Source organism: Herpailurus yagouaroundi, unplaced genomic scaffold (assembly GCF_014898765.1).
Source record: "Herpailurus yagouaroundi ecotype Mexico unplaced genomic scaffold, PumYag 197, whole genome shotgun sequence".
NCBI lineage: Eukaryota > Metazoa > Chordata > Mammalia > Carnivora > Felidae > Herpailurus > Herpailurus yagouaroundi.
In genome coordinates this window covers 12,310,332-12,335,695 of record NW_024412428.1, presented here as the reverse complement: position 1 = coordinate 12,335,695, position 25,364 = coordinate 12,310,332, and the positions used below count along the sequence as shown (strand labels likewise).

The following is a 25,364-nucleotide window of genomic DNA, read 5'->3' as shown; positions in this document are numbered from 1 at the left end:
TTCAACAGTATAAAAGAGCAATTATTTAAGTATAATAATTAATAGTTCACAGAAAAATTGCTACCAAAAAAAACCACAAAACACCACAAATAAGGCATGGTTAAGTGAAGTTAGTTTATTTTACCTGCAGCTCTTCCAATATAAAATGGATGTAAATGATGATACTGAGATATATTAGGAAGAATTAAGGATAGCTGTCAAGATGTCAAAACATCATGCCTTCCAATCCATCCTCCATGAACTTCTTATAAAGTGCCATAAATTTGGCTACAAATGCTTCCAAGTGATAAATGGCTTTGCTACCCAGCTGTAGACGATGTTCATAGTAAGCTGCCATCTGGGCCACTTCCCCTTTCAGCTGTCCGTCACAATTATGTAAAAGTTCTGAGAGAAGGCCCTGAAAAAAAGATAACCAGTAATTTAAAAAGTAATCATTAAAAAAATAATAAGCTGAACAAGTTTTATTTCTCATTCAAAAAAGAAGCAAAACCTCAGTATGTTCTTTTTACTTGTGAAATCTCTTTTGTATGTTCTTTTATATGGTAGTTTTCATCCAAAAACAAAAAAATTGCATACCTTTTCCATAGTGTAAAATGTGGTAGCTATCAATCATATTCCAAATGCCAAATACTTAATGTATGAGGGTGCAAAGAGAGAAGTAAAAAGATGCTCACTGCAACATTATTAGTTACAATAATAACGTGTAGCCAACCTGAAGTTCCACACAGCATCATATTCAAAAAACTATGATATAGTCCCATAATGAAATTCCATTCATCCACTAGAAAGGATAAAATAAATCCATACTGTCATGAAGTATCATCCATGCTACATTATTTAAAAAAAACAAACAAACCACAATGCAGAACATTGTGAAGCTTTGTGAAACTATACACACACAGCCATACATATGGGCATATTTCTACGTGACTAGAATACAGGTCTGTTGGAAGTGCTCACCCTTGTAGAAATGGATGGGTAGAACTCACTCTCTTTTATATTTGGCATAATTAGAATTTTTTCTTGTGAGTGTTGCCATATAACTTTAATAAATACAAACAGAACCCCCTGCATTCCCTAACATCTAAATCAGTCAACACACATGGCTTAGACCTACCAGACCAAACCTAAAGCTGTGCCTTACAAAATCTTACAAAGTCTAGACTCTACCTACTTCTTTAATGTCATTCCCTATGTGCACTAAACCTCACTCTCTGAAATACAGCTGACCCTTAAACAACGTGGGTTTGAACTGTGAGGGTCCACTTGTAAGCACATTTTTTTCAGTAAGTCCAGTAGCATAAATGTATTTTCCTTATGATTTTAATAAGTTTTTTCTCTAGCTTAGTTTATTGTAAGAATACAGTATATAACACATCTACATAATGTGTTAATCCAGTGTGTTATCAGTAAGGCCTCTGGACAGTAGTAGACTATTAGGAGTCAACTTTTAGGATAGTTAAAAGTAATACACAGATTTTCAACTATGCAGGAGGTCAGGGTCTTAACTACCACATCGTTCAAAGCTTCAAGGTTCAAAGGTTAACAGTACTTGTTCCCCAACTATTTACACCCTGCCTCTCTTTTAATCTTCCAAGTCTCAGTTTAAACACGCCTTCCTCACAGAAGCCACTGCTGACCTTCCACAGCCCACCTTCCATTATTACCATTTCACCTTCTTACTTCCTTTGTAGCACTTAAAACATTCTGAAATCCTTTTGCTTCTTGTTTCCCATTTCACCCCACTAAAATGTATATTTTCTGAAGTCAGGGCCTCCCAGGTCTTCCTCAACACTCCCCTAATGGTATCTGGCACACACAGGAAAGGTTCAATAAATACCTGTTGAATTAATGAGCTGGAGAGAAAGAAATGACAATGTGTCTCAGTACTGCAAAAGTCCAAATTTCATGGTTATGAATGGTTCAGGAACTGAAATCGGATTACCTTCATTATAATTTCAGGAGGAATACAATGAGTTAGAAGCTCATAAAGTCTTCCACGGACTTCAAGGAGCCTATATAAAACAAGATAATTAATACTTTGTAATGAAAATAAGACACAATTTTTTCAAGAACATACTGTGCTGTTTTAGTTTATGAATTAATTCCCATACATTTTGTTAAATGGCTTATCATACTTAAGATACACATTTAAGCTTTTCCTAATTTCAGTTCATGTTTCTAAAAGAAAATGTTCAGAACTCATTTAAAGTCAGACATTTATATTGAGTTATTAATTACATCAAAATACCATGAAAGTGCCAGATAAAAATTAAGACTTCAGGAAGAGTGAGGGTTGACATTATTCACACTGCATTTCAACCTACTTTCATGACATATCATGGGAATATGTTTATTTTTCCTCCAGATAGATACCTCGGACATCTAGAAAATGGTCATGAAAAGATAAGACAATCACTAGTTAATTATACAAGAAAAGAGCATACAAGCATGATTCTATATATCATTACATACTACCTCAACTGCAAAGTAAAAAAGCAGTATGGCAAGGAAACAAAGCGGTCCTGTCACAGAAAGGCAGTACAATAGGTCATAGGCAAGCACAGAATCAGACTGTCTAAGTGAATATGAATACTCCAACCTCTGAGCTCTTAATTTTCGGCCCTTCTCATAATAGTTCCAGGAAAGAAAGAATACATATGGCATTTTAAAATGGCAAGAAGGAAATGACAAAATTGTAAGTACACACAAAACAACTATCTTTCTCCATATATATACTTAGTACCCTAAAGGGAAAACATGTTTTAAAGCTTTTAGTAAAATATTAGTAAGATTTAGGAAGATATTAGTAAATATCACAGATGTTCCATATTTAGATCAGAGAAGTGACTCATCAAAGATTTTCTTTTGCAATACTAGAACACTTCCATTCAAAGCAAGTTTTCATTTTTTTTTTTTTTTTTTTTTAATTTACAACTAGGTTAGTTACCATACAGTGTAATAATGATTTCAGGAATAGAATTTAGTGATTCATCACTTACATATAACATCCAGTGCTCATCCCAAAAAGTGTCTTCCTTAATGCCTCTTGCCCATTTAGCCCATCCCCCGACCCAATACCCCAACAACTTTGTTCTCTGTATATGAGTCTCTGATGGTTTGTCTCCCTTGCTCTTTTTGTTATTTTTGCTTCCTTTCTGTTATGTTTACCTGTTTTGTATCTTCCACATATGAGTGAAGTCATATATTAAGCTTAGCATAATACACTCTAGTTCCATCCACATTGTTGCAAATGGCAAGATGTCATTCTTTTTTATCCCAAGTAATATTACATTATAGATATATACCACACTTCTTTATCCATTCAGTCAATAGACATATGGGCTTTTTCCATACTTTGGCTATTACCACCAGCACAGCACCCCTGTATCCTTCAAGACAGCACTCCTGTGTCCTTTGGAGAAAGACCTAGTAGTACAACTGCTGGATCATAGGGTAGTTCTATTTTTAAATTTTTTGAGGAACCTCCATACTGTTCCTTCAGAGTAACTGCACCAGTTTGCATTCCCACCAGCAGAGCAAAAGGATTCCTCTTTCTCCGCATCTTTGACAACTTCTGTTGTTGCCTGAGTTGTTAATTTTAGACATTCTGACAGGTATGAGGTGGTATCTCATTGTGTGGTTTTGATTTGTATTTCCCTGATGATGAGTGAGGTTGTGCATTTTTTCATGTTATGGGTCTGTTAGCCATCTGGATGTCTTCTGTGAAAAAGTGTCTATTCATGTCTTTTGCTCATTTCTTCACTGGATTATTTGGTAGGTGTTGATTTTGAGAAGTTCTTTACAGATTTTGGATACTAACCCTTTATCTGATATATCATTTGAAATATCTTCTCCCATTCCGTCAGTTGTCTTTTAGTTTTGCTAATTGTTTCCTTCACTGTGCAGAAGCTTTTTATCTTAATGAGATAAAGTTCAATAGTTCATTTTTGCTTTTGCTTCCCTTGCCTCCAGAGACATGTCAAGTAAGAAGTTGCTGCAGCCGAGGTCAAAGAGGTTGTTGCCAGCTTTTTCCCCTAGGATTTTGAGGGCTTCCTGTCTTATGTTTAGGTATTTAATCCATTTTGAGTTTATTTTTGCGTATGGTGTAAGAAAGAGGTCCAGGTTCATTCTTCTGCATGTTGCTGTCCAGTTTTCCCAACACCATTTGCTGAAGAAATGAGTTTTTTTCCACTGGATGTTCTTTCCTGCTTTGTCAAAGACCAGTTGGCCATACATTTGTGTGTCCATTTCTGGGTTCTCTATTCTGTTCCATTGATCTATGTGTCTGTTTTGTGCCAGTACCATACTGTCTTGATGATTACAGCTCTGTAATACAGCTTAAAGTCCAGAATTGTGATGCCTCCAGCTTTGGCTTTCTTTTTCAGAATTGCTTTCACTATTTGGGGTCTTTTCCGGATCCATACAAATTTTACGACTGTTCTAGCTCCGTGAAGAATGCTGGTGTTATTCTGATAGGGATGCATTGAATATGTAGACTGCTTTGGGTAGTGTCGACATTTTAACAATATTTGCTCTTCTGATCCATGAGCGTGGAATGTTTTTCCATTTTTTTGTGTCTTCTTCAATTTCTTTCATAAGCTTTCTATAGTTTTCAGTGTATAGGTTTTTCACCTCTTTGGTTAGGTTTATTCCTGAATATTTTATGGTTTTTGGTGCAATTGTAAATGGGATCGCTTCCTTGATTTCTCTTTCTGCAGCTTCATTACTGGTGTATAGAAATGAAACTGATTCCTGTACGTTGACTTTATATCCTGAGACTTTGCTGAATTCATGTTTCAGTTCTAGCAGCTTTTTGGTGGAGTCTTTTGGGTTTTCCAAATAGATTATCATGTCATCTGTGAAAAGTGACAAGTTTGACTTCCTCCTTGCCATTTTGGGTGCCTTTTATTTCTTTGTATTGTCTAATTGCTGAGGCTAGGACTTCCAACGCTACTCTGAATAAGAGTGGTGACAGTGGACATCCTTGTCACATTCCTGACGTTAGAGGGTACACTCTCAGTTTTTCCCCATAGAGAATATTAGCAGTGGGTCTTTTTGTACATGGCTTTTAGAATCTTGACATATGATCCTTCTATCCCTACTTTCTTGAGACTTTTTATTAAGGAAGGAAGCTATATTTTGTCAAATGCTTTCTCTGCCTTTGAGAGGATCATGTGGTTCTTATCCTCTCTTTTATTAATGTGATGTATCACATTGATTTGCAGATATTGAACCAGCCCTGTATCCCTGAAAGAAATTCCACTTGATCATGAAGAATTCTTTTAATGTATTAGTGGATCCAGTTTGCTAGTATCTTGTTGAGAATTTTTGTACCTATGTTCATCAGGGAAATTGGTCTATAGTTCTCCTTTTTAGTGGGGTCTTTGTCTGGTTTTGGAATCAAAGTAATGCTGGGCTCATAGAATGAGTTTATAAGTTATCCTTCCATTTCTATTTTTTGGAACAGCTTCAAAAGAGCAGGTGGTAACACTTCTTTAAACGTTTGGTAGAATTACCCTGGAAAGCCATCCAGTCCTGGACTTCTGTTTGTTGGGAGATTTTTTGATTACGGATTCAATTTCTTCCAGATTTGTCCATTTCTTCCAGATTGCCCTATTGGCATGTAATTACTCATAATATTCTCTAATTATTATTTGTATTTCTGCAATGTTGGCTGTGATTTTTCGTCTTTCATTCTTGATTTTTATTTGGGTCCTTTCCTTTTTCTTTTTGATCAAACTAGCTAGGGATTTATCAATTTTCTTAATTATTTCAAAGAACCAGCTCCTGCTTTCATTGATCTGTTCTGCTTTTTTTATTTCAACAGCACTGACTTCAGCTCTAATGATTATTTCCTGTCTTCTGCTGGTTTGGGACTTATTTGCTGTTCTTTTTCCAGCTGTTTTAGGTGTAAGGTTAGGTTGTGTACTTGAGACCTCTCTTCCTTCTTTAGGAAGACCCGAATTGCTATATACTTCCCCCTTATGACTGCCTTGGCTGCATCCCAGAGGTTTTAGGCTGTCATGTTTTCATTTTCACTGGCGTCGTGTATTTTTTAATTTCCTCTTTAATTTCTTGGTTAACCCATTTAGTCATTAGTAGGGTGTTCTTTCATCTCTAAGTATTCACGATCTTTCCAAATTTTTTCTTGTGGTTGATTTCAAGTTTCATAGCATTGTGGTCTGAAACTATGCAACGTATACTCGTGATCTTTTTGTATTTGTTGAGGGATGATTTGTGACCCAGTATGTGATCTATTCTGAGAATGTTCCATGGGCACTAGAGAAAATGTGTATTCTGCTGTTTTAGGATGAAATGATCCGAATACACCTGTGAAGTCCATCCAATCCAGTGTTTCATTCAAAGCCATTGTTTCTTTGATTTTCTGCTTAGATGAAATGTCCATCGCTGTAAGAAGGGTATGGAAGTCCCCTATTATAATGGTTATTATCATCAATGAGTTTATGTTTTGATTAATTGATTTATATATTTGGATGCTTCCATGTTGGGGGCATAAATATCTACAATTGTTAGATCTCTTTGGTGGACAGACCCCTTAATTATGATATAATGCCCTTCTGAATAATAATGCCCTCTTGTTACTGTCTTTATTTTAAAACCTAGTTTACTTGATATAACTATGGCTACATCAGCCTTCTTTTAGCCACAAACAGCATGATAGACGGTTCTCCAACCCCTTACTTTCAATCTGTAGATGTCTTAGGTCTAAAATGGGTCTCTTATAAGCAGCATATAGAGGAGTCTTGTTTTCTTATCCATTCTGATACCCTACGTCTTCTCATTGGAGCATTTAGTCCACTGACATTTAGAGTGAGTACTGAAAGATATTAATTTAGTGCTGTTGTACTGCCTGTAGAGTTGGGTGTTTCTAGTGATGTTCTCTGGTCCTTTCTAGTCTTTGTTGCTTTTGGTCTTTTTTTGTCTTGTTTCATCTTTTCTCCACTCAGAGTCCCCCCCTTAAAATTTCTTGCAAGGCTGGTTTAGTGGCCACGAACTCCTTTGGTTTCTGTTTGTCTGGGAAACTCACTATCTCTCCTTTTAATCTGAATGACAGCCTTGCTGGTTAAAGAATTCTTGGGGCGCCTGGGTGGCGCAGTCGGTTAAGCGTCCGACTTCAGCCAGGTCACGATCTCGCGGTCCGTGAGTTCGAGCCCCGCATCGGGCTCTGGGCTGATGGCTCAGAGCCTGGAGCCTGTTTCCGATTCTGTGTCTCCCTCTCTCTGCCCCTCCCCCGTTCATGCTCTGTCTCTCTCTGTCCCAAAAATAAATAAACGTTGAAAAAAAAAATTTAAAAAAGAATTCTTGGCCGCATATTTTTCCAGTTCAGCACACTGAATATATCCTGCCACTCCTTTCTGGCCTGCCAAGTTACTGTGGATAAATCTGCTGTGAACCCGATCTGTCTTCCTTTATAGGTTAAGGACTCTTTTTTCCCTTGCTGCTTTCATAATTCTTTCCTTGTCTGCGTATTTTGTGAATTTGACTATGAAATGCCTTGGTGATGGTCGGTTTTTGTTCAATCTAATAGGAGTTCTCTGTGCTTCTTAGATTTGGATGTGTCTTTCCCCAGATTAGGAAAGTTTTCTACTATAATTTGCTCACATTAAACTTCTGCCCCTTTTTCTCTCTCTTCATCATCTAGGACTACTAAGATTTGGACATTATCTCTTTTTTAATAAGTCACTGAGTTCTCTAAGTCTTATATTGTTTCCTGTAGAACTGAAACTATGAAGCACTCTATAGTCCATACACTAAGCAGGTAGACAGACCTGTGTTGGACTTTTAGGGGATGTGCCTGGAGGGCACAGCTGGGCAGGGCTTGGTGAAAAGGCTCTGTTCTCCACTAGGTGGTGCTGCTTAGCTTACTGAGCTGGATCAGTGTGATCTGCGCGCACCGTTATGCATGTATGCGGGAGAGGTGGAAATGGCTTCACCCAGCTTTCTAGTCTGACAAAGGAACTTTGTGCTCTCACCAACCCACAATCAAGCACCTCTCCTTTGTCTTGGGCTTCCATCCACTCCCCACCTCCATCCTGTCCATGTCCAACCCATCAGCCTACCAGGCAGCATCTCCCTCCAGAGTTTTATCTCAGATGGGGTTGTGTTTCAAAACCCCACACTTCATAGACCCCTGCAGCTTAGACCCCTGCTGTCTCTCTGGGGGAGGCGCTCGCTGAGCAATGGCTGGGTGGTGAATTACCCCCAGAAAATGTCTGTGCAATCGCACAGTGGTAGAAGTTCAGAGATTATGGCAAATCCCAACACAGCGACAGTGCCTGGTTTCAACAGGCTCAGGTGTCTTTGTCTCAATAGCAAATGTGGGTGCTCTCAGGGGTCCGCTGGGACCACTGCCTGTGGAGAGGCCATATGGCGTCTACCAAATGTTTTCCAAGAAGGGGAACCGCTTCTCCCTGTGTGGCACATGGACCCGTCAGACCCCGCTGCCTGCTCCTGCAGATTTGCCCTTTTTCCTCTCCAGAGCACCACCAGGCATTGAGTTCCAGAATTTCCAACTCTGTGCTCCACTGTTTATAGAATCCTAATGGTATTGAGACCCTCTCCTTCCTTTCTGTCACTGGTTTTAGGGACCAGATTTCTTATTCAGTCACTTGTTAGTGTTTTCACTCTTTCTCTCTCTCCAGCTACTTTCAGGAGAGTGCTTTTCCTGCACTCTCCACCCCTCTTTCCTCTCTCCACAAAAACAGCTCCCTATCCTCTGTGGCTATTCTCTCCCCCAGTTCACTTCTCCACACAGTGTACCTGCCGAGTTCTGTGACTCAAGTTATGCATATTGTTGTGTTAATCCTCAGATCAATTTCCTAGGTATGCAAAATAGTTTGGTGCTGATACAGCTGCATTTCAGAGATAAGACAAACAGAACTTCACCATCTTTCCTCATCCCCTCATCAAAGATTTCTTAAAAGTAGTTCAGACTCTTCTCCAGAGAGCCCAAGAGTATGAAGTTGTATCAAAATAAAATAAAGTGGGAAAAAAACAAGCATCTTTTGAACATCTGCTATGTGCAAGACACTGTAACAAATTATTTTACTTAAGTCCTCACACTAGCTCTGAGTGGGGGCATTATCTCCCTTTTTTTAGATGAGAAAAAAAAAAGGGTGATAGTTTAAGTAACCTCACAAAGTTGACTATAGAAGAACCATGAATTAAGAACAGATCTGCCTTACTCTCCAATCCATACCCTTCCAATGTTTGCCAAAGTATTTAACTCTTTCCTCTGTATGAGACTGACTGCAGTATGCTATTTATACCTCACAACACCATTCTTTTACTGAAAAGAGAGGTTAGGCTTTCATTTAAACTCATGTCACTGAGGCAGAATTTTAATTCAAGTCTGATTCCAAAGGCCTTGATCCTTCTTGGACATGATAGTATTATCTTTAAAAAAAGAAAGAAAAAAAAAAAAAAAAGCAGGGGTGCCTGGGTGGCTCAGTCGGTTAAGCATCCAACTTCTTGGTTTCTAGTTTAGGTTCAGGTCATGATATCACAGTTCATGGGTTCAAGCCCCACATCAGGCTCTGCACTGACAGTGTGGAGCCTGCTTGGGATTCTCTCTCTCTGCCTTCTCTCTCAAAAATAAATAAGTAAACATGAAAAAAAAAAAAAAAAAGTAACCCTGATTATTAAAGAGTTAAGAAACAGATACAAATGACAGATGGTATTAAACCATTTTAGGGAATCTATACACCCAATCTGACATCAACAGTTGCATGCTCTATCAACAGAGTCAGCCAGGCACCCCAAAATTATTCTAATAATTATGCATATCATTTATTTCTAAAAAGTTAATTCAGGATGTTTTCCTCTACAACTGTTCTATGCTGTGTGCATTGTGTGCATGTTACATGCATCTTGTCTTAGTCTGAGTTAATTTCTAATATAACTTAGTTTCTTAAAAATGAATACATTCTACAATTTCTTTGTGTCATTATTTCTTGGGGATTGCAAGTGCTAAAGAGTACAAATTCTTCTGTCAGAGAAACATGGTATTATTGAACTGTCTCTGATTCTTAACTGAATGTCTGCAAGTAAGCAATAATCTCCCAAAACAGTTTTCTTACCTATAAAATAAAGATAATAATAATACTTTTCCATGTAGGACTGCTCTATGAATTAAATGAGATGTCACAGTGTAAGAACATTAATAATTGCTCACTAAAATTAGCTATCAAATTAGAAAACTATGACTCTTCTAAAATAAATCAAATAAGAATCAAGACTGTAAATATCACAGCAAGTCTAATGGGTCAAAAATGAGAAACAATTATTTGGTACTGTGTGGGCCAATAATCAGAATGATACCAGCCCTCCTAGTATTTTTGGTCAACCTGAAAGCTTTGAAATTCAAATTTCTTTTTTGTAGCACAACGAAATCACTTCCTACAACTGTTAGTCTAATCAGGAAATAACACCTCTTTTTAAAAAAGTGTATTTGTGAGCTGCCCAAACTTGTTTGGAAAATTGAAAGAGATAGCAGCTGCTAGAAGAATTAAGCAAAGCAATGATCAACTAAAGTCTTAAGAACAAACTAGTAATTATCAAATACTACAACATCTGTACCTAGCTCTCCTAAAATTAGGAAAGTTCTACAACTGCTACTACCAAGTTTTCGTCTTTAAAATCAGAAAACAAGAAAGTCATCTTCAATGCAGAAATATTTTACAAAAGTAAAAGTCTCCTAAAACATGTTTTGAATTTTATCTCTTTTAAGGCTGAGATTACTTCACTGCTTAGCAATATTTTACAAAATGGAATGCACACTTTTTCCTAAAGTTTTTTTTTCTGAAGAGACTACTTACAATGTTTGGCACTTCTTAAAAACTATTAAATTCTTCCATTAAAATAAATGAATTATAGGAATTCAAAGCAAACCCTGATAAAATACTAAGAACCCATTATGTATGACTATCCACGAATCTACATGGTGGCCAAAGAGTACATGTTATAATCCTTTTGAAGAATCTTTACAAAAATTAGAATTCATCAGATATATCACCCAAGAGGAGAAACAAGGTATATTTTTCTCACGATTATTTTCACATGAACCAACGAAGCTTAAACTTTAGCAGATGAACACAGTCCAGTGTGTTTCTTAAAGCAATCAACTACCCTCTCTTAAGTCCAGAGATGGTTTCTCAGGTCTGACAGGCATGAAGAATAGGAGACCACATATCAACGAGCCTTAAAAACCTCTGGGCCTTAAAACTGCCACTCCTGATTTGGAGAAAAGTAGATGGCCCTTCTCAAAGTTGTCATAAATCAAACAATTAATGGCTGACATATTTTCAGTATGAGCCACTACTGAATAATAGACCCACAGAAGTAAATGAAAACAACTGTTCAACAAATATGTTATAAAACACTTCCTAAACACTGGTGGCATATACACAATATCGTTAACAGAGCTTATCATCATACTTGAGCACAGAGTTCATGTATGTTCTCAAACCATTATCACACAATCTTTTTTGCTCTTCATAGCAAAGGCACAGGTATTCCCGGCAGAGTAATAACAACAGTATCTTCGTTATAAAAATGAAAAAGTTAAAACTCGTTAAAATGAAGTTACCTGCTCAAGAGCATAAAAATCAGTAGAGGTATGATTCATAGCCTGGTATCTTTCTAAGATATGATGCATCAATTACAATTATAATATTATTCTTTTCAGTATTAGAAAATTAAGCACATTGAGTTATAAATTAAGTCATCTGAGATTCTGAAAGGAAAACTAAAACTTCCAAGATTTGTTTTAATTTATATGTAAGTTCCATATGCAAATGTCAATAGCTTAATAAAAGCCACATTACTAAATACCACCTATTCTGAACCACTAAATTTCTAAAATTAAAATCCTATCTTTTCTTTGAAAGTTTAGTATTCATATTCAAGATTTAACTATAATTCTAAATGGCACTGGTGGTAGTATGAAACAGCTAATCCAAAACTCAGACTATCTGTTCTATTTCTATGATCAAACTTTTATGGTCATTTTTGAGACTACTTACCTTTGTGGAGTCTGCTGACTGACAATAGCATTAGCAGTCTCCCTCAGATACACCTCCCAATCTGTTTCAGGGATTTCTTGATCTGCAGTAAAAGGATATCTACATGATAAAAAGAGAACACAATAAATTATATGGAAGCTTGTGCCCCAAAATGTTTCCTGTGGTCACTGCCCCTTTCACTCACTGTTGCACTCTGCAGGCTTCACACATAAGTAGGGCTTTTCGAAGATTCCTGCAGGACTTCTCTGCAAGTCTATGAGCCAGTTGTGAAGGAAGATTCAGACCTTCCTTCTTACACACAGTAGATAACACGTGACAAATCTACAAAAAAGACAATTAACAAAAACGGGCAATCTATCAGCACACTGAAGCAATTTCTGTTGATAACACCTTTATAGACCCTTGTTATTTATTTTTGTCACTCCCAACCCTAACCCACAGGCTCCTTTAGCAGAAAGCCAGGGGTCAGTCAAGTTTGTCAGGAAGAGGCAGCAACTGGTCCTGCCAACTACAGAAAGAGCTGGTTTGAGCTCCAAGTCCTGCCAGCCATCTTAGGGGGCTGGGTGTGTGTGTGGGGGAGGGGGAGGGTGCTGTGAAAAAACACACAAGGCCTCAGGTCTTTGACAAGGACACCGATCAGAGGGCTGCCAAGTAGAGTCTCATAGGCTGAATTCTGCGTGACTCGGGGGGTATTACTTGCATGCCCTAAGAAGCGAATAGTGCCCACAGGAGTGGTGTAACCTGGTGGTCCCTTTTAACTATATTACTCTCAAAATTTTTATAAGTGAAACTTCTAATAAAGTTACTTCACCACTTTGCAACTAACACAAGGTGACATATTATCCCTACTTTGCATAAAATCACCCCAAATCTATTAACAGCAAGAAAGCTGCTTATTGTGAGAAATTTCCATTTTTACTTTATAAGTGTTAAGAAAAGAAATCTATCTCAAGTCTCCTCCAAAGCCAATTAAATCAGCTTGAGGTAGAATAACTAAATAACTAGAATAACTAAATAACTAGCCCTTAACTAGTTTAGTGAAATTCATACCTACTTAAGGTAAAGAAAATGACTTAAAAGGAAGAACTTCTTAAATATTGATGGCATATACGCAATATTATTCTTAATAAGAGTTTATAATCATGTTTTCTATGTATTGGTGATATCTGGTATTTACTACCATACATATTCATTTATATATCTACTACAGGTTAGTATCCAGGCCATAGCTGTTCCTGAATCACTAATACATTTCACTATGTTTTTACAAAACAAACTTGACAAAGATATACACACAGTACTCAGAGAATCTGAAATGAATGACTTCTGAAAAGTTTCACTTGACTTACATCTTCAATGCTGGGAGCAGGCACACGAACCGCCAGGCACCTACTACGAATAGGTGGTATCACTTTAGATGTAGAATTGCAACACAAGATCAATCTGCAAGTGGACATATACTTTTCCATGGTTCTACGCAAAGCATGTTGAGCATCTTTGGTGAGTTTGTCAACCTCTGTCAGTAATACCACTAGTCAAGGAGAAAGAAAACAAATTTTAACTTGAGAATCTATCTCCTTCTCTTCCTTCTCATTATTTGGAGTGAAATTCTAAATAAGAAATCTGATATACTACTCTTCCCTTTGGCAAGGACATATAAAAGTCTCAGGTATGGTGAGAATAATTTATTTTATTTATTTATTTTTAAGTTTATTTTGAGAGAGAGGCAGACTTCATGAACGCAGAAGGGCATAGAGAGAGGGAGAGACTCCCAAGAAGGCTCTGCACTGACGCAGGGCTCAATCCCACAAACTGTGAGATCATGACCTGAGCTGAAATCAAGAATCAGGAGCTAACAGCATGGAATCTACTTGGAATCCTCTCTCCCTCTCCCTCTGCTCCTCCCTTGCTTGTGCTCACTGTCTCTCAAAATAAAAAAATAAACATTTAAAGAAAAGATGTTAAAAGAAAATTCCAATCACAGTTAAGAAACACTAGGCTAAAATGAAGTTAAAGATGTTACTTTTTTGTAGAATTCACTGCAGTCTTTATTATATTTATATGAACCAAAACTCACCAAGACAGAGAGGTGCTAGGCTGTACTTCCCCAAAATATTTTATCTCAGAAGCACATTTCTGGGGAACACTTTAAATCTTATCATGCCTAAGAATATACTTTGGAAAATACTGATGCAAGAAACAGAGCCAAAAAGAATAAAGACAGCTGGTCACATGTACTATGAGATTCCACCGAGCCATAATAAAGGATTGACTTTAAAGTGTTTCAGGAATACTATATAGCTAGAACTGAATACAACTATTTATTGTATTTTTCATCATATTAAGTTATTTCTAGAAGATGGCAGTGTAGATTTGAATCTCTCCCACAAAAGTAGAAAGATTCCAAGACCAAAGACTCATGGACAACATTTATATCAAAACAAAGTGATAGGTTTTACCTAAGAACTCCCTAATATGAGCAAATGAGAACAAGCAACTATGTGTGGGAGGGTGGCAAGAATGTACCATGTTTCTGACAGCCTTTGGTACAGAACCCAAATCCAGGTACCTGTAAGAACACACTGTGAAGTACAATGGGACAATTTGAGAACAGCACCCACAGGGTTCAATTTATGGGTTAAAGCAAAGGAACCTGGATGCAACAAGGTTTGACAAGAACAGAACACTGAAAACAAAATGAAGCTCCCTTCCAAGACAATCCTTCACAGTGAGGAGAAATTCTAGAGATAGAATCCAAATGGAATAGGACAGGAAAAATAGAAACAAGGAGACTGATCCCAAAATCTAACAAATAGCACCTAACATAAAGTACTACAGACCAAATGATACAAAAATAAGTCCTTGGTAGGCAGAAAACAGCAGCATATTTTAAAAATTAACACATCATGACCAAGTGAGGTTTACTCTAGAAATAGAGAGCAATTTCACTAGAAGAGCCAATAATATAATCTACTTGACCAACAGAGCTAAAAAGAAAAATCTTAATACCACATTCACAGATGCAGAAACAGCATTTGAAAAAATTTAATACACATTCACATTAGGAACACTCAATAAAATACAAACTGATGCTTACTTTCTTATTTCTTACTACGATCAAATAGATACAGGGACGCCTGAGTGGCTCAGTCGGGTAAGTGTCCAATTCTTGATTTCGGCCCAAGTCATGATCTCATGGTTCGTGAGTTAGAGCCCTACGTTGGGCTCTGTGCTTACAGTGCGGAGCCGGCTTGGGATCCTTCCTCTTCTCTCTCTGCCCCTCCTCCACTCGAGTATGCGTGTGCACATGCATGAGTGTGCTCTCTCCCTTTCTCTCCCTCTCAAAAATAAATAAATAAGCTTAAAAAAAAAAAAATAGATACACCTCAGGCCAAAATCCAGCAACTAAATGGGGAAACCCTAAGGCTCTCCTTCCAAAGTCATGACAAGGATGTCCACCATCTTTAGTACTATTAAACACTATACTGGAGGTATTGGTAAACATAATTAGATAAGAAAGAATGTTGAAAGCCATACAAATTGGAAAGGGAAAAAATTATCTCTATTCAGAGATGATATAAATATATATCTGAAAACTCAAACCATGGAAAGGCTATTACAAACAATACAACAATGAATATAGTAAAACATAAAATTAAGATATAAACATCATAGCTATCACATATAACAAAAGTTAGAAAACGTAAGACTCCATTTACAGTAGCAAAAAATAGATAAATGTAAATTTATTCTGAAATACAGTGAACTAAGGAAGATAAAAACCAGCTGAAATATGCATAGGCAATTCACAAAACAGTAAAATGAGCAACAAACAAAAGAAAAAAATTATCATACTAACTGAAAGAAAAAACAAACACAATTTATTTTCTCCATTCAAACTGATAAAGATTAAAAATAATTGACCACAATGGTGATAAATGTCAAGGAATAATGGCACTCCCAAACACTTCAGATGGTAGTATAAATCGACCTTTTGAATGAAGAATTTAGCAAAATGTATCAAAGGCATTAAATTCTGGCATATTTATTATCACAAAATCTTCTATGAGAATGTACACATACATGTGCATACAGGTAATACCGGAAGGTAATGACAAAAATGTTAACAGTAATTGTCTCTGGATAGCAAAATCATACCTGATTTTGTTTAATATTTGATAATAAACATGTAATTTTGGTCCTAGGAACAGTTATGCTTTTTTTTTAAACGTTTATTTTTGAGAAAGAGAAAGAGTGTGAGCAGGGGAGGGGCAAAGAGAGAAGGAGACACAGAATCTGAAGCAGGCTCCAGGCTCTGAACTGTCAGCACAGAGCCCGACGCGGGGCTCAAACTAATCAACTGCGAGATCATGACCTGAGCCGAAGTCAGACGCTTAACCAATTGAGCCACCCAGGTGCCCCAGAATAGTTCTGCTTAAATCATGTTATTTCTTATTTTAAATAAGGTGTTTTCATTACTTATCTAGTTCTAAAATAACAAATGAGTGGCATAAATTGTCCTCTTTCCACCAAAATTCAATTCCATTAGGCTACAACCTCCCATGAGCAGAGATCATGCCTGTCTTACTCACTTTTACGTCCAAAACTAAGAGAACATCAATGCTCAGCATAGAACAGGTTAATAAATATTCGCTACATAGATGGAATTTATGTTTCCCCACTACATTTTCCCTTATACTCACTATGTACCAGGTCAGTGTTCACCTTAAAAGAAATATGTTTATCACATACCTTTAAAATCTCTTTGAGAGTTTGTTTCAAGTTGCTGTGATTGTGCCACTGTTTTCAACATCTCTTGAATTACTACCCGGTCACTATTTCCAGCATCACTATATAATACAAAAATAATGGTAAATATAGACTTAGGTATTTAGAAAGTATTATCCCTTTAATCTGTTATTATAAGAAAAACATTGAAGATTTTAAGTGGTTAAAATATTAATCAAAATTATTCACACCTAATTACATTCACAAAACTTTCAAAGTGAAATAGTTCAGGGTCATTAAAATAACAATATTCCAATATTCAATTACAATATGATAGATAACACTGAAAACGGTAAACGTGCTTATATTAAGTTTATTGTTACTTAAAAAAAAAGAGCAACAACTGGGGCATCTAGGTGGCTCAGTGGGTTGTGTGTCCAACTTCAGCTCAGGTCATGATCTCACGGTTCACAAGTTCAATCCCCGTGCTGACAGCTCAGAACCTAGAGCCTGCTGCAGATTGTCTCTCTCTCTCTCTCTCTCTCTCTGACAGCTCAGAACCTAGAGCCTGCTGCAGATTGTCTCTCTCCCTCTCTCTCTCTCTCTCTCTGTCCCTCCGCCACTCATGCTCTGTCTCCCCCTCAAAAATAAACATTAAAAAACAAAAAGCAATAACTAATACCTAAGTTTATCAAATACTTTAATACTTCTGCACCGACTATAGTTAGTATCTAGTTACAGCTAATTTCTCAATCATCTGTAGTCACCCAAAATGTAAAAATAACTCTGAAACAAAAATTTAACCTCCATGCCTCTTCTCCACCCAAATAGTAAAGGTCTGAGAGAGAACAAGCTTAGACAAGTCTGCTCCCAGCACTACCATGGAGCTGATTCAGGGTCCTGGCAAGATGATGACACAAGCAAATGGAATTTAAGATAGTCAGAACTCTGTAAACTACTGACTTATGATAAGCATTATCTGTCATTTACACCTACATTATTGCTTTAGCACCTAAGTCCTGCACCTCACAAACCAACATAAAGTCACCTAGTTAATTTAGGCTGTCAATTTCAAACACGTGAAAAACAATCAGCTCAATCTCTAATGGACTACTCTTGCCACAGAAGAACTCAAGATGAGAAACAGGGCAAAAAAATCAGCTTTAGTTTATTTTCCCAAACAGCCATCAAATCTTTCTTAATTCACTAATATTGTATCAATATGCCTCAAGTGTCTCTTATGATCATTTCCTAGTCAAGAATCAAAAACACTTCCCTCTGTCTATGAAATTACCATTTTTCCCTACTTTTCTAATCAGACCCTTTCTCACCAGTCATATTTCTCTTGATTTTCTTGGACACATATAAGGAAAGTAATAATGCCTAAGCTGTTTTGAAAACTACATATAATTATCCATGTAAAGTAACAGTGCCTGTTACTGAATACATATTAGCTTATAACTATATTCCTCCTGCTCCATTCAATCTTGATATAGATGTTCATCCTCATCTCTGTGCCACTGCCCAAAAAGGTTGCCTTTGCCTGAAGATGTCCTTGATTTTCTTCTCCTTCAAGAACATACCAGGCCCCAGACAAAACTGAAGCTTTACTCAACTTTGCTCCCAAGACAATCACTTCTACACTATTAAGCAGTACTACACTGCCATGGCATGAGTTTTCAATGTGTCTCCGAACAGGAGCCTAATCTTTGATTAAGTCATGATAAATAATATAGACATTGGTTGGTGGACTATGATAACACACTTTAATCAAGAAACTGAAACAAAGGAGAGGCAAAAAAAAAAAAAAAAAAAAAATATTTGGTAATACAAAATATATACTGAAATATTCACTCCAGACATTACAAACTTTTTAGCCATACTTTATTTTGCTATCAGTTCTGCTTGAGCCAACAGAACAAAAATTTAATGACTATGAAATGTACTTTGTATAAAACACTGAGTTCTATAGAGCAAGAAAACTTAATTATTAAACTTATTTGACTCAGAAGTCAGAGAAAAGGGGAAATGGAAAGGTTCTAGTCTCCCTATTTCACAGTGGGCATCTTTACTTTTACCTATTGTACATATGGTGTTTCCACACATGATTCTATTTCAAGAATGGGTTTAACTCTTAAAAAAAAAAAAAAAAAGAAGACTTGTTTCTATATAGTAGAAACCTACCTGGGATTAACTTCAAGGTGATAATTGCTCGCAATAGTGCTAATTTCAATTTTCTTTTTAGATGGAGTCTGTGGACAAAGAAAATAAATGTTCTGAATGTGTAATTACTGGCTATTTCTCCTCTTTTCTCTGTTTCACTGTTTGTTTTCAAAACAATTTATTCTTCATAAAAAAAAACTTCAGATAACCAGCAAGAATATTTTAACTCCATTAACCCCATTTTTTTCTCTATGTGCAGATGAACGTATTTCTATATAAATTGGGTCATATCACACATCCTGTTTTCTACTTTTCCCTCTATCTCCAGAAATCTACAAACCATCTCATTATGAATGATCATCCCTGTAAACAGTCTGCATATGTCCTTGCATAGACTTTTCCATAACACACAAAAATAAACACATAGATATGTATCTATTTATATATATATATATTTAATATATTTCTATAGAGTGTGTTTCTTGTAAAAAAGTTATAAAAAAAAGAGTCAATCATACCCATTTCTCTGTATTTTACTTTTCCTAGTTAACAATGCATCTACACAATTCCCCTCAGATACTGGTGTAGATTAGTTGCATATGACCTATAACATGGATGTCCCAAAGCCAATCATACTGATGGGCATTTTGCTTCTTGCTTTTTGCCATCCCAAACTATCCCACAATTATCATCCTTCTCCATACATCTATCATGTACTGACTTCATTTCTATGCAATAGATTCCCAATAAAGGATTTGCTGGATTGAAGGGGACACATTTTCTAAATTTTTATGTGTATGTATGTATGTATATATCTATAATCAGCCTATCTCCCCCCCCAAAATCTAACAATTCAGTTTTCCACTAGCAACAAATACTCTTGCCCAACATTCCCTTCTGGATATATCATGCCTTTAAGTTCTGCCAATTTGATAACAGATTCACTGCTTCTCTTTATCAAAAATGACAAACATCTTTACACACATTTATTGGTCATTTATATTTCTCTGACTCTTTTATTCAGTTTTTTACCAAGTTGTCTTTCATTGTCAATTTGTAAAATCTTTAACACATTCCTTTCAACTATTTTTTGACAATCATTTGTTTTTCTGATTCTATGTACGTTATATTCTATAATAGGAACATAAATTTCATATACATCCAAGTACATATTTCTTTTTTTCTATCACTTCCTTATTTAAAAACTTTTTTTAACGTCTATTTTTGAGAGAAAGAGACAGAGTGCAAGCAGGGGAGGGTCAGAGAGAGAAGGAGACACAGAATACGAAGCAGGCTCCAGGTTCCAAGCTGTCAGCATGGAGCCTGTTTCGGCTCGAACTCACAAACCGTAGGATCATCACCCAAACCAAAGTCACTTAACCAACTGAGCCATCCAGGCGCCCCTGCCCCTTCTATGTTTTCTATTAAAAGGTATTCTCGACCTACAGGCTGCTCATATAGTCTAAGAAATTTAGTGCTTCATTTTAACATTTAAGTTTTTAATTCACCTGGAACTCATCTCTGTAAATTATGAATCATAGGGATTCAACTTTATTTTCTCCAGAGTAGATAACTAGTTATGCTACCACACTTTGCTAACTCCGGTTTTTAATACTGATTTGAAATAGATTTTCCATCGTATTTCTGGGCTCTCTAATAAGTTCCACTGATCAAATTCTCTATTCCCATGCCAATATACTATTGTTTTAGTTAAAACAGCCTTACAATATGATTTAATATCTCATAACACAAGTCCCACTTCACAAATCTTTTTTGTATGGTCTCAGAAAGGTATTCTTTCATATGTACTTTCAGATCATTTCATGAAATTAAAAAAACAAGTTGGATTTTAATTCTAATTTCACTGAAATTTATACTGTAACTTGGGGAAAACAGATATTTTAAAATATTAAGCCTCCTACCTGAGAACTTACTGGATATTTCCATTTGATCAGCTTTTTTTTCCCTTTTATAAGGTATTACAGTTTTCTTCCTACAGATCCCACACCTTTCTTGTAAAATTTGTCCCTGAATATTTTATAAGAGTTCCCACCAGGATGTACCACAAGCCACCTTAAACTCAATGTGTCTAACACAAGCTCATCAATATTAGCTCAAAATTGATTTATCTTCCTAAAGATTCTATTAATAGCACTACTTACCATCCAGTCACTCAGCATTCATTTCTTCAGTGCCTAATATGTACAAGATGCTACACCACGGGCTATGAAGGATATAAAAATGAGCAGGACATGTTCCCTGCATAACTTCAAAACAAATACAATCTTCTCAAAAAAAAAAATGTATGATAAACTATAATGAAGGCAAAACAAAGTAAGTACTAAAAAGTATAAGCTATGGGTTAAAAAAGGAAAAACTAGGGGTGCGTGGGTGGCTCAGTCAGTTAAGCATCAGACTCTTGATTTCGGCTCAGGTCATGATCTCATGATTCATGGCTTCAAGCCCCGTACTGGGCTCTGCGCTGACAGTGCGGAGCCTGCTTGGAATTCTCTCTCTCTGCCACTCCCCTGATCACGCTTTCTTTCTCTCTCAAAATAAATAAATAAGCTTAAAAAAAAAAAACTTAAACAACAACAAAAAAAAGGAAAAACTAATTCTAATGGGGTTGGAGAGGGGCACACCAAGAGAAGGTAATTTCAACTAAATCTCAACCACTGTCTATAAGAAGAGTATGAAAATGCACTGCATGGTACAGGCTGGAAAGCTCAGCCAAGATAAATCATAGGAATTCTCTGAACATCCCAGAGCTTCGTGCGTCCTTGTCTAATCAGTCAGCTGTCTAATCCTTACCAAGTTGCCTGATTCCACATTTAAAATTTTTCTCAAAATCATTGTTTTTCCAAATCCATTATTGCTCTCAGAATAATGACCTGTAGAGACTTGAGTTCCAGTTTCAGCTGAGGTACTGATTTGCTAGATAATCTAAAATAAATTCCACTGCCTACATTTTATTTACCCCAAATCTCTGGTTGCTCATATTTCCTCTCGAACATAACTGACTTTGTTCTGGTTTTAACAGTTAGGTCTATAAATCAGCAGCTCTCAATCCTGTGCATCTGGGTTATCTGTGAAATTCTTACTTAAATCACACATTGGGCAGCAATGGACAGGGCCATGGGAATATATATGATAGGACTGGAAATCCCTCCTATAAATATTTGGAGGCCTCAAAGCAAAATGCTTACTGTGATGGTCTGATGTTCAATTCTCAATTTTTCCACTCCAACACCATAAAGTTCACGTAGAATACACATAATCCTTGTCTTTTTTCCGGCACCTGATGGCCCATACACTAAGAGATGAGGAAAATCACCACATTGCACCTGGGGGGAGGAAAAAAAAGAGGCATTTTCCCTAGTCAAACAACTGCTCTAGAGAGAATTAAACTACTTTTTAGGTATCAAATATTTTGTTTCTCCACTTATGAAACTTCAAAAATATGTATGTATGAGCCTATACAGAGACTTTTATATTTATTTATTTTTATTTATTTCCTTTTTTCTGAGGGAGAGAGAGACAGAGCACAAGTGGGGGAGGGTCAGAGAGAGAGGGAGACACAGAATCTGAAGCAGGCTCCAGGCTTTCAAAAACTCCTAGAAAACTTTTTAAAATAAAAAACTGATTATTGGACCCCATCCATGAGATTAAGATTCAGTAACTAAGAAATGATGCCTGACTTAGTATGGGCTAAAGTCTCTTTTTTAAGAATTGAATGTATGTAGTTTATTTGAAAAATAAAGGAAAACTTTGTAGGGGAATAAGGAAGCAAAGCAAGGAAAGGAAGGCAGCCAATGAATGCACTATCTGCTTAACCACTGCGGGCATCTGCAGTTTAATCCTGCTGGGGATACTCTTGAAGCCAGTGTAAAAAAAAACACCACAATAGGGGCGCCTGGGTGGCTCAGTCACTTAAGCGTCTGACTCAGGTCATGATGTCACCGCTTGTGGGTTTGAGCCCACATCAGGCTCTATGCTAACAGCTCAGAGCCTGGAGCCTGCTTAGGATTCTGTGTCTCCCTCTCTCAGCCCCTCCCTAGCTCTCTTTCTCTCAAAAATAAACAAACATTGAAAAAAAAATTTTTTTTAAAGAAAAAACACACCACAACGTTAACCCACCCAAGAGGTGGGGAAGCTGTAGTACAATACGCTGTCATCAATCCTTTGATGCAAATTGCTTGGGAAAGTGGTTCAGATTAAGGAAGAGCATCAATTACCAGGCATTTCAAGTCTGCTTAGGAGCGTCAGCAAAAGAAAGCCTTCAAGAAGCACAGATCCTGGAAGCTGGAAGTCAATCTGTGTGCATTTATAAGTCAAGAGCAATGGGATGGAGTAGGGCACTGACAGTGCTGCAACAGAGTACAAGACTGTGCTTTTAAAAAACTTCCCAGGTGACCCTGGTGATCAGTCACGTTTGGGAGTCAGTGCTATGAAGGCTAAAAAAAAAAAAAAAAAAACCAAAAAAAACAACACTGAGAACACAGGTCTTAACCTCAGGGGCATAAAATCTTGTGACAGAAGTTTCTAAGTAAGCATTATAGAAAAAAATGAAATAAGTATCTTAACAGAAAAGCTTATTGGGGTGAATTTTAGTACTTTGGAAACTCATCTATGTCTGGCACTGAAAAAAAAAAGTATCAAGGAAAGGAACTATTCACCTGAAACAGTGCCTGGAAAATAGCAGGTGCTTCACAAATACCTTTGCCTTTGCTTTTTAAACTCCATCTAGCCAAAAATTAAGGGTATGCTTTAAATGTTCCAGTTTTACTAAATTGTAGATTCAACAGTAAAACAGTTGAACAGTTTTTAAAAGCAAATCTATAAACATCCGAGAGCAGTATATTAAATTTTTGTCCAAAATATTTACTCCAAATTCTGTATAACAAAAAGACAGCCATAGAAAATAAAAGGTGTCGTTTGCCTAAGAAAATCAAAGTGAAAGCTATGGTGAGAAAATGCAATTTGTCTAGAAATGGAAGTATAGAGCTGTATACAGCTGTAATAGAGCTTACACTACCATAGATGGAATACCAATAATTTAAAAAAGGAAAAAAAAAAAAAACCTTCAATCTCACAACACTATCAACTTTTCCAATGACTCTGAATAAGGATAGAGTTGTTGTTTTTTTTCATTATTTCTCATTTTTTTAAGTACTTACCAAATAGTACCTGTAACAGAAAAAAGGTGGGTACTGAAGAACCTGAGAGCTGAGCAAAACACTTCCATTAGCATATGGTACTACTTGGTTCTAAAAAGGAGTGAATAAATAGCTTACACAGACACTAGATTTTTCTCAAGACCCTTCTCCCCTCTCCATTTCCTAAAATATTCAGTTTGTTTCTCAGAAAACATTGCCATTCGACACTTATACCAACTACAACACGAAAATACACATCAGGATGGAGAAAAGAAAAAAATCTTCTATTAGGAATTACACTCAAGGACGATCTAATACAACCTTTTAAAATTAGAAATAACCTCTGAAGTTAATAAATAAAACACCCTCCTTTTTATAAATAAGGGAAATGACACCAAGAAATTTTAAGTTACCCTGTTAAAAAGTAAAGTCAGATGATGTCACTTCTCTGCCCTAAACCTTCCATGGCTTCCGATCTCACCCTATAAGAACTTACTGGATCTGCACCTCCCCCCGCCCCTCCCTCTGCCCACTATTATCCAGCTACACTGGCCTTCTTGAGGTTCCTAGAATAGGCCGGACACACTCCTGCCTCAAGGAATTTGCATTTGCTGTTGCAAGTGCACTCTTCCCTCATTTTCCTCTGTTTCAATGCTTTCTCACTTCAGGGCCTACCACTCCTTAGGGGCTTGAAACTCCCGAGATGGGGGCCTACCCTCTCCCCGCTCTCCCTGCCCCGTTACGCGGACTCACCAGGTTGCGCAGCTGGGCCGCCTGCTCCTTGTGATAGTCCAGCCGTCCCAAAGAGCAGGGACGGTACTTGTCCACCCAGAGGCTCATGCCAGCTCCAATTCCCGGGGTCGGCCGCTTGAAAATCCCGCGCGCGGGCGCTCTCTCGGTCCGCACGCAGAGAGATGTTCTCCCGCGAACTCCAAATCTCGCGACGTCACTTCCGGCCCTGGTCGCTTACGCGACCAAAGAACTAAAGACTACGGAAGCTGGGTCGGGACAGTACTAGCCGCAGTGTTGGTGCCGTCTGGTCAATGATGTTCATTGTCTTATTAATCATTTTTTTGTGTTGTTCTTACCCTGTATGATAGTCCAAAAATTACTAAACAAAATTGGAAATTCGGCTCCGGGCTTCAAATACAGATACTCAGAGGAGCCATGTTCCCTGATTAATTTCGTTCGTTCGTTCGTCCACTCATTCGTTTTACAGAAACCTGAAGAATAAATAGTGCGTTGGGCCCTGTTCCCGGTACTAGAATAT

The 25,364-nt window shown here is 37.1% G+C and overlaps 1 protein-coding gene across 2 annotated transcripts; it reads right to left on the bottom strand.

Moving 5' to 3' along the window:
* Window positions 1–90: 90 nt before the first annotated feature.
* On the bottom strand, window positions 91–25,038 carry RFC3 (replication factor C subunit 3). 2 transcript variants are annotated; one of them, XM_040448176.1, is made up of 10 exons: window positions 24,848–25,038; window positions 22,145–22,282; window positions 18,960–19,027; window positions 16,800–16,897; window positions 13,397–13,578; window positions 12,232–12,368; window positions 12,048–12,146; window positions 1,946–2,015; window positions 1,841–1,856; window positions 253–397 (listed from the first exon to the last, which is right to left on the bottom strand). In XM_040448176.1, the coding sequence occupies exons 1-10, from the start codon at window positions 24,932–24,934 to the stop codon at window positions 372–374; spliced, it is 921 nt and encodes a 306-aa protein (XP_040304110.1). In that variant the 5' UTR covers window positions 24,935–25,038; the 3' UTR covers window positions 253–371. The 2 variants fall into 2 exon arrangements, with proteins under 2 accessions (XP_040304109.1, XP_040304110.1); XM_040448175.1 differs by lacking the exon at window positions 1,841–1,856 and having other exon boundaries at window positions 91–397; window positions 24,848–25,037.
* Window positions 25,039–25,364: the final 326 nt, after the last annotated feature.

Coding starts and splice junctions, on each gene's coding strand:
- RFC3 (XM_040448175.1), bottom strand. CDS start 24,934: ATGAGCCTCTGGGTGGACAAGTACCGTCCCTGCTCTTTGGGACGGCTG. Junction 22,283..24,847: donor CGGCCCAGCTGCGCAACCTG/GTGAGTCCGCGT, acceptor TCCTCCCCCCAG/GTGCAATGTGGTGATTTTCC. Junction 398..1,945: donor CTCCTGAAATTATAATGAAG/GTAATCCGATTT, acceptor TCTTTTTTTCAG/GGCCTTCTCTCAGAACTTTT.